Below are 9863 nucleotides of genomic sequence, written 5' to 3'. Positions count from 1 at the left end.
TTTCTAGACTAAACAGCCCCAGTTCCCGCAGCCTTTCCTCTTATGAAAGATGTTCCAGTCCCCTGATCGTCTTGGTAGCCCTGCGCTGGACTCTCTTCAGAAGTTCTCTGGGAGACTCCTTCTCGGGAGGTTTCCAAACCCACCTGGATATGTTTCTGTGCTGCCTGGGGAACCTGCTTTAGCAGGGAGTTGGGCTGGATGAGCTCTGAAGGGCCCTTCCAACCCCCACCACTTGATTCTGTAAATTAAGATGGAGTGCTGCCCTGATCTGGGTACTGACCTGAGGCTGCTTTAGTTTAAGGGGTGCCTATTGGATGCAAGAGCCACAATGAATGTGGGAACGGCACACAGTGAGGTGAATCCCAACACCTGTGTCATGAACAGCCGGGGCATCTGGCTCTCCTTCGTCCTTGGAATTGGCCTGCTACACGTTGTCCTCCTGAGCATTCCCTTCTTCAGTGTCCCTGTGGTCTGGACTCTTACCAACATCATTCACAACATGGTAAGGGACCAGCATCCTGGCTTCTCTTCCCAGTGAAGGGAGGGGGAATCTCTCAGCACCAGCTGTTCTTTTGAGAGCAATCTAGTAAGAGACCTGTTGAAACAATTTCTTCCTCTGTATTTCCAAAGACTCCAAATGAGTTACTCAACCTCCAGCCCTCAGACTGCACCTTTGCCTCTAGGTCATATGTTTAAATCCAGCCTAGGTACTGACTAGACACCAAACATCTGGTGAAGCTGCTCAGAGGGGACACTGTAATCATTTGCCTGTAGGGTGAGTCATAGAATCATAGAATGGCAGGGATTGGAAGGGACCTTTAGAGATCATCTAGTCCAATCCCCCTGCAGAAGCAGGTCCCTTTGTCCTGTCCCTTTATCCTGTCCTCCTGAGCAGAGGAAGACCCCTGACAGGCTGCAGGAAGGGTCAAGACAGCTTTCACTTCAGCTGATAGCATCTAAATTGGCCTCAGAGTTTTTTTTAAAAAAAAAGAAGAACAAGATTCAAAAGCAAACTTTGTTCTGCTTCAAGTAAAAGGTTAATGCAGGAACAGCTTCTCCCCTTCCAGGGCCCAGGTGCCCAGAGGATGCCTGGGGTGCTGTGCTCAGAGTGATGTGGGTGCCAGGGACATTCCACAGGGGTGCCAGCTGCTGTGGTTGTGCAGGGCTGCCCTGGGCCCTGCCCTGACAAAGCTGTGGCCACACACTGATGACTTCTCCAGGGAGCAGGAGAAAACTATACTGTGTTTAACCACTTATTCTGTGCCTCTGCCATTCCACAGTTCAAGTCCTGGGAGCAGGCCCCTCGACAGCCACTCACCCTCAGGCATGGGCAGTAAAAAACCTCCCAGGTGCAGCAATCGATTTAGATTCCTTTATTTTAAAGAATATCCCAGGCTGAGAATATTCCAGAGACAAAAATGCCACCCTTACTGGGGACCATCATTCTAACATTACTCATGTCTCTAGCAAGGAAAAAAAAAACACAAGACCCCACCTGGAGCTGCTTGGGACTGAGATCACAATCTGTCTGCTTCTCATCCAGCTCCTTCCCCTTCTCTGAATGCTTAAATGCTTTGTCCCAGGGAGCAGAAAAGCATTTAAAGGCCAGCAATGACTATATTTAAAAGACACGTGATGCAGCCAGACACTTGCTGTTTATCTGTGGCTTGTGTTCCAATTGGAGAACACAACTACAGAGCTTCACTTTTTCAGACAGTGTTGCCATCGCACATAGAGCAAGGCCAAGATAATCTCCTGATCCCAGAGATCTGAGGGCTGTAATCTGGCAACCACCTTGGTTTATGCCGGGGAGCTGAGTGAGAAGCCTCACACATAGCAGCCAAGCCCGCGTTAGCCCTGGCTAGCAGCCTTCCTCCTCAACTCTTCCTGCTTCCAGCCCAGGGGGTCTCATGTGGCCACTCCTCCTCCTCACACCTCCCATGGGATGAGGAGGGGAGTTGGGAAGAGAAAATCAAAACTCATAGGTTAAAATAAAAACAAATGTAATAACTAAAATGTAGTAACAGGAAGAACAATAAAGTATAATAACAATAATTAGAGAAACAAAATCCAAGAAAAAGACAAGTACTTCCCAATGCAGTTGCTCCCCACCTGCTGACTGATGCTCCAGCAGTGATCCGCCCCTCCTGGCTACCTCCCACCCTGAGTCTATCTGCTGGGCATGACTCCTATGGTATGGAGTCCTCCTTTGGCTAGTCAGGGTTAGCTCTCCTGGCCGTGCTCCCTCACAGCTTCTTGTGCACACACTGGCCTCCCCCCACCCCCAGTTCAATTACTGTCAGGGCAGGGTGAGAAGCAGAAAGGCCCTTGATGCTGTGGGAGCCCTGCTCAGCAATAACTAAAACACCCTGGTGTTATCAACATTTTCTTCAGCATAAAACCAAAACACAGCCCTGGAGCAGCTACTGGGAAGAAAACAAACTCTGTCCTAGCTGAAAGCAGGACAGGGGCTCTGGCACATGCTCCCACAGACAGCCTCTTCTCACCAAAGTTGGATATGGTGGGGTGGGGAGGGCATGGGGAACCCCACATGCACTTCACACTGTGTTTGTGTTTGCCCCAGAGCATGTACATCTTCCTGCATGCCGTGAAAGGAACCCCCTTTGGGACTCCAGACCAGGGGAAGGCTTGGCTACTCACGCACTGGGAGCAGATGGACTATGAGGTGCAGTTCACAGCATCGCGCAAGTTCCTGACCATCATGCCCATCATTCTGTGAGTACTGTTGTGAGTACACTGTTAGAATAGCAGGACCAGGGCAGAGCCACACCTCAAATACTGTGTTCAGTGTTGAGCCACTCACTGCAAGAAAGACACTGAGATGCTGGAGCATGTCCAGAGCCAGGCACGGGAGCAGTCTGATGGGGAGTAGCTGAGGGAATGGGTGTATTCAACCTGGAGAAGAGGAGGCTGAGGGGTGACATGAGCACTCTGCAACTCCCTGACAGGAGGCTGTAGTGACATGGGGGTTGGTCTCTGCTCCCCATTAATGAATGACAGGGCAAAAGGAAACAGTCTCAAGTTGGCCCAGGGGAGGTTTAGATTGGAGCTGTGGAAGAACTTTTTCCCTGAGAGGGTTGTAAGCCCCTGTCCCAGGCTGCCCAGGGAGGTGGGAGAGTCTCCATCCCTGGAGATATTGCAAAGCCGTGGAGCTGAGGTGCTGAGGGCCATGGGTTAGTGGTGGGCTGGGCACTGTGAGGGCAGGGGGTGGACTCTATGAGCTTAAAGGGCTTTTCCAACCAAAAAAATTCTGTGATTTTATTTGAGGGCAGCTGAGCTGCCTCCTGCACCTCTACCCATCACCTGTTCTGATCTCCTGAAGAACAAAACCACCACTGTCATTCAGTCTCCCTTTCTCTCTCTTCCCCTCCTTTCCAGGTATTTTCTAACCAGCTTTTACACAAAGTATGACCGAATACACTTCATAATCAACACCATCTCCCTCATGAGCGTCCTGATCCCCAAACTGCCTCAGTTCCATGGAGTCTGGATCTTTGGAATCAACAAGTACTGAGCTGCGTGTCTGGAGTGAGTGGCCGAGGAGCTGGAGAGGGGGACATTCCTCCACTCTGACTCCACTTCCTCACCCCCATGTGCTCTGGGATAGAATTTAGCCACACATCTCATACCCAATAAATCTAACCAAGCTCCAGAGTAGAGTTTAGTGCAGAGCAGGATGCGTGATGCTAGATTTCTTCTCTTTCCAGTGTCATAAGTAGATATGCAAAGACACTGAGGCTTCCAAGGTACCAAGAGGATGAATTCTGGGGAGATTTTCATCAATCCCAGATGTTGGATGATAAGGAGAGGGATGAGGGGAAAAACTTTTACTGCTGGTACTATTGCTGTAGTAAATGCACTTTAAAATGTCTTTTGTTTTCTGAAGCTAGGTGCTTTTAAGCGAGACATGGGGGAAATTCAAAGGGAAACAGCCAGACTTTCCCAATATTTGATTATTTGGGGGTTTGAGTTCTGTTTGTGGGCAGGGGAGTGGGAGGAGGAAGAGAATGAGAGATTTTTTCTTTCACAATCTTTCACGCCACTGAGAGAGGAAGTTGTTTTACTAACAGCAGCACAGGAAGGGATGACCTGCAACTGGACAGAACTTTCCATGGTCTGCAGTACCATTCATGTGGTCCAAGGCAAAGGTCAACATATCCTAAATCATACTTGGTATTTGCAGCTTGTTCCAGAATTTGGGGAACTCCACTCCTCAACCCAAACTGCTCCTTTTTAAGCATGCTCTGAGTGCCCAGGCAGGGTGACATTTAGACTAAGGGCTGAAGACTGATGGGTATAGGCCAAACGAGACAGATGGCTGCTTGCTGTAACCAGTTAGGGATTGTAATTGGAATTTTTCACCTCAGTCCAGCTCCTTGGTGTTACTGGTATTTGCCAGTGGACTTGCCTTGGGCTCAGACTCAAGGCAGATGAGCGTGGGATTTCTGTCTTAGCTGAAAGCTTGGCACTCAGCAGACTGACTGGACCAACAGAAGGGTCACAGATGATAATAGATTATTTAAGTCCAGCAACAAAATTCAGCTTTTTTCTTGAAAAGTTACCAAAGAAATGGAGTAGGTATGCAGGTTTAAGTTTCCTCACTGAGACAGCTTTCTGTTGTTCAAAGCAATCAGGATTTTCTTTTGGGCTGTGCATGGGATGAAATGTGTTTTGCCTTATTCTTCCCCTTGTCAGCTCATGAAAGGCTGCATTTTTGTAGTGGTAGTGCTTACATGGTCTCACCCTTTGGACAATGGTATCAACATTGAAAATATGCTGGGTTTTTTCCTGCATTAGCCAATTCTAGTTTTAGAGGTCACAGTGGATCTTGTCGAGTTTTGTTTGATGGTCTGAGCATGGGATATGGATACAGGAGCTCCAGGGTTGCATGTAAGATGTGCTGCTCCTCCACGTGTAATTTTAGGCAAGCTGCTTTACTTCTCTCAGACTTACTATCAGACTGCTGCAGAGAAGGGAAAAACATTCAGTGTACCTCCGAGGGCTGCTGGAATGCAGAGAATCATTACCTAATATGTTTGAAAAGTGAAAATATTTGAAGTGAATAAAAGAAATTTTCAAGAAGGTAGGAAGAGAAAAGAGTCTGTCTTAATCTGTGTATGCTCTTCTCCAGTAAGGGAGTTTGACAGACATGGAATTTACTCAATGAGAGGAGAGGTTAAACCTTTTAACCACCGTGACATAAGGACTGCTGCTTTAGTTGAGGTACTATATCCCCTAAAGCTAATATACTCTTTAAGCAACTAGACAATGACTTTTGAAAAACATAAGTATAGTTTTCAAAATAGAGATGTTCCATCAATAACCGAGAAATCAACAGCATCCATGCCCCAAATTCTTTGGGAAGGACTGTTGCCCTTGGAAGTGCAGGCCTGGCCTCAGACTGACTGTTAAAAGACACCACTTACATGCCAATGGGAAATCTCCAGAGGAAGGAAAAGTATTTATTTCTTTTGGTAGACAAGCAGGGGAAAACCATCAGCTTTTTTTGTTTGCAACAGAAACAATCATTCTGTACTTAAAAACATTATGCCTCTATAGATTGATGTGTAATGATTATATCCAAGTATATGCACATTGCAGAAAGTTTGGCAGTTTTGATGTTTTTAGCATAAGTTGAAGTTAGGGGTTGGCTCTTCTCAATGAAGTACAGCACTTCACAGTTTCCTTGGAGGCCCTGGCACTACAACAGTTGAGGGTTTGATATTTGTGTGCTGTTAAATGATACCGTGGACACTCGATTTTGTTTTGTTAAATTAAAGATCAGATGTAAAACAGAGTGAGATTCTAAGCTTCTAAAAAAAGCAGTTTTTAAAGCCTAAGGTCTAAAATTTCATGTTAGACAAAGCCTTCATGATAATAGTAAGCTTTTCTGATTGACCTTGTGGTCTGATTGACCTGAAATGGTTAAAATACCCATTACAGGGATGTGTGTTACGTGGCAAAGGACATTCTTTGCAACATGGGTAGTGGGTTTGCCAGTAACCAAAGTTATCTTGGACTTGTGCAGTTAATCCCATCAAGGGAAACACAAACAAAAACTGGAGAAGTATGGAAAGAAGTGTAAGAGTTGAACAAAGATTTCATGTTAACGTGAGGTGTTGAGTATCTACATAAGATTAATAACTACTTGAACAATTATACATCTGATGGTATTCTCCTTAAGATCCTGTCTTAAGGGTAGGTATCTGATCAAAAATAGAAAGGAAACCTGAAATTAATTGTAATTAAACCACATTGCTACCTACTAGCAGTACTAGTGGTGGTCAGAAGTGAAGGAGTTCTGGGTAGTGCTGGTCAGAGGCAAGTTGTGTCCCAGGATGAGCTGTACCTGGCTCTGTTTCCAGCTGACCATGGAAGTAACAGGATGGATCTAGGTCCTCCAGAACTCCCTCCTGAAACCACTTCTGGTTTCTTCACACCAATGTGAGTTCAGCACTCAAGGGCTAACCCTGCACACATAGGAGTAAAAGAGCAGTTCAAACACTGACACTCTGATGGGAAACCTGATTCCTAGGAAAAGGATGATGGGGGCAGGCACAGTATGGGGGATGGCAGCAGCCATCCCAGGGCAAAGCCTGCCTTTGGGTGGAGAGGCACAAAGATTGTCCCTTTTAGAGAGCAGATTTTTCTCCAAGTACCTGTAGTGAAGGAGATAATCGATCGTTATTGACTTTAAATGGGCTTTTTGAACACATCAGGCTTGACAGTTTTTCCTCTCAAACTTGTACTGGCTTATACTAGGGCAAAGCTGGAGAATTAAAGCTGGGCTCTGTACTGTGACTGAGAAACAATCACTGGGTAAGGAGGTACTTCAGATGCTTTGCTTTTTTTTTTGTTCTGCCTTGAATGCTGAATCATAGAATAGAATCATAGAATGGTAGGGTTGGAAGGGACCTTTAGAGATCAGCTAGTCCAACCCCCCTGCAGAAGCAGATCTGAAGGAGAAAAGCTTTTGAGAACCACCAGTCAGGTACTACCAGCCTGACTCTTCATGAATTAGGGGTCCTACCTCTATTTAACCTGGATAACAGGATGTCAAACAGTCCAGCCCTTTGAGGAAAAAGCCTTTGAAAACAAATCTGAGATCTAGGGCTACTGAATTCTTAAATATTTGGGGTTTTAAAAAATCATTGCTTAATTTTTTTTTTGTTTTAATAGAAGCACAGTACTGGCCCTTGAAAAGGGGACAGAAGCCACTGTTCAGATTTCTTCTTGTGACTTATGTTGCTTTATCATTGCCTCTAACATCTTTTAAGCATGCAAATGTTTGTGTAAACTTATCCTCCTTGGAGCAATTTCAGTGAGCTAAGTTAGTTGGGTTTTTGTTTTTTTAATGGAGTATTCTGACATTGTACAAAGTTTTAGGGTTTTTTTCAGTAGCCCTTCTTTTTTGCTGTATATGCAGAAGTCTCATGTAGAGAACCTTCTAAAATAAAATGTAACTATTTTTACTACTCCTTTGTACAGTATTCTAAGAGAAACTAATAAAGTAAGTATTCATGTAAAAAAAAATTGTTCATTTCCTTGAGTGCTGAGGGAGCTGGCTGATGTGATTGCTAAGCCTCTCTCCATCATTTTTGAACAATCATGGAGGACAGGCGAGATGCCTGAGGAAAGGCCTGAGAAAGGCCAATGTCACGCCAGTCTTCAAAAAGGGCAGGAAGGATGACCCAGGAAACTACAGGCCGGTCAACATCACCTCTGTCCCTAGAAAGGTGATGGAACAACTCATCCTCAGTGTTGTTAATAAACATATGAAGGAAAAGATGGTTATCAGAGGCAGTCAACATGGATTCACCAAGGGGAAATTCTATCTGACCAACCTGACAGCCTTCTATGAGTGCATAACAAGCTGGCTAAATGAGGGGAGAGCAGCGGATGTCATCTATCTTGACTTCAGCAAGGCTTTTGACATTTTGTCCCATAATATCCTCCTTAGAAAACACAAACAATGTCGCTTGGATGAGTGGACAGTGAGGGTGGATCAAGAGCTGGCTGAATGACAGAGCCCAGAGGGTGGTGATCAATGGCACGGAATCGAATTGGAGGCCTGTGGCCAGTGGAGTTCGACAGGGATCAGTTCTCGGGCCAGTCTTGTTCAACATCTTAATCAACAACCTGGATAAGGGGACAGAGTGTACCCTCAGCAAGTTCTCTGATGACACCAAACTAGAAGGACTGGCTGATTCCCCAGAAGGCTGTGCTGTCATTCAGTGGGATCTTGACTGGCTTGAGAGTTGGGCAGAGAGGAACGTCATGAGATTCAACAAGGACAAGTGCAGAGTCCTGCATCTGCCCATGCACCAGTACAGGCTGGGGGTCAAACTGCTGTAGAGCAGCTCTGCACAGAGAGAGACCTGGGGGCTGAGTGATCCGTGTGAGCGGCCTGGTGGTGTTGCCAGTGGCGGCAACAGATTTTTATGTATTTTGGCAGAGATTTGTCCTAGAACAAACTCTGCTACTTCCCCTCCTGCTGCCACCCTGCTCTTCACATCTGAGCACTTTCATTTCCTTTCAGTAAGAGCTCGATGAAATAACTTTTCACAGAATCCCAGAGTGATGGGGGTTGGAAGGGCCCTCCAGAGCTCATACAGCCCAACCCCCTGCTAAAGCAGGTTCCCTTCAATCAGGGGGTGCAGGAATGTGTCCAGGTGGGTTTGGAAACCTCCCGAGAAGGAGCCTCCACACCCTCCCTGGGCAGTCTGGGCCAGGGCTCCCTCACCTAAACACCAAACAAGTTTCTCCTCCTGTTCCAGTGGAACTCTTTGTGTTCCAGCTTGTGCCTGTTACCCCTTGTCCTGTCACTGGCCACCACAGAACAAAGACTGGCCCCATCCTCTCAACAACAACCCTTTAGGGGTTTCTCAGCATTGAGGTTTCCTGATGTGTGGGAGCTTTCTGGAGTCAAAGACGTATCCTCATGGAAGTAGAGTCAGTGTTCGTTTATTAGTAATACACACTGATATTTCTACATTAGTACAGAATTCAGGTGATAGTAACATAACATTTATGGTTACATCTGCAAAGCAATATGCTACTCAGCACAAGCTAATTGGTTAATTGTTAAAGCTCACACTCTTAGTTTAAGCAAAATCTCAGTACAGCTGTGGTTAAAAATATCTTGCTTTTACTTCTTCTCAGCTGCTCACTGTTTTCAGGCAATCTCCTCCTGGCATGCACCCAAGGTCAAGCTGACCTGGCTATCTGTGGGAAAGCTTGCATTGTGCAAACATGCTTCTAACAAAACTCCATATCCTGTATTAGAAAGAAATTTCACTACAATTTCCCCCTCAGCCTTCTCTTCTCCAGACTAAACAGCCCCAGTTCCTGCAGCCTTTCCTCATAAGGAAGATGCTCCAGTCCCCTGATGATCTTGGTGGCCCTGCACTGGCCTCTCTCCAGCAGTTCCCTCCCTCTTGAGCTGAGGAGCCCAGAACTGGACACAGGACTCCACATGAGGGCTCACCAGGGCAGAATAGAGGGGGAGAAGAACCTCCCTCGACCTGCTGACCACACTCTTCTTGATGCATCCCAGGATGCCATTGGTCTTCTTGGCCACAAGGGTATATTGCTGGCTCATGTTTAGTTTATTATCAATCAGGATTCCCAGGTCTCTGCAGAGCTGCTCTCCAGCAGGTCAATCCCCAGCCTGTACTGGTGCATGGGGTTGTTCCTTCCCAGATGCAGGACTCTGCACTTGTCCTTGTTGAACCTCATGAGGTTCCTCTCTGCCCAACTCTCAAGCTGGTCGAGATCTCGCTGAATGGTAGCACAGCCCTCCGGTGAAAGGTGACTTTTCTAACACTCTGATTCCAAACAAG

General features: G+C 46.3%; 1 protein-coding gene across 1 annotated transcript; it reads left to right on the top strand.

Moving 5' to 3' along the window:
* The first annotated feature begins 328 nt into the window (after nt 1-328).
* LOC104553376 (ORM1-like protein 3) lies at nt 329-3535 on the top strand. The gene is made up of 3 exons (XM_062016939.1): nt 329-502; nt 2585-2736; nt 3400-3535. The coding sequence occupies exons 1-3, from the start codon at nt 329-331 to the stop codon at nt 3533-3535; spliced, it is 462 nt and encodes a 153-aa protein (XP_061872923.1).
* Nucleotides 3536-9863: the final 6328 nt, after the last annotated feature.

The sequence above is a fragment of the Colius striatus genome, chromosome W (genome assembly GCF_028858725.1).
Source record: "Colius striatus isolate bColStr4 chromosome W, bColStr4.1.hap1, whole genome shotgun sequence".
In the NCBI taxonomy this organism is placed as follows: Eukaryota; Metazoa; Chordata; class Aves; order Coliiformes; family Coliidae; genus Colius; species Colius striatus.
The sequence above is the reverse complement of the archived record's forward strand: the minus strand, read 5'-3'. Positions and strand labels throughout refer to the sequence as shown.

Excerpts from the sequence above, each read along its gene's own strand:
- LOC104553376 (XM_062016939.1), top strand. The coding sequence starts at position 329 with ATGAATGTGGGAACGGCACACAGTGAGGTGAATCCCAACACCTGTGTC. Across the intron at positions 503-2,584 it reads CCAACATCATTCACAACATG|AGCATGTACATCTTCCTGCA; the intron begins GTAAGGGACCAG and ends TGTTTGCCCCAG. Across the intron at positions 2,737-3,399 it reads ACCATCATGCCCATCATTCT|GTATTTTCTAACCAGCTTTT; the intron begins GTGAGTACTGTT and ends CCTCCTTTCCAG.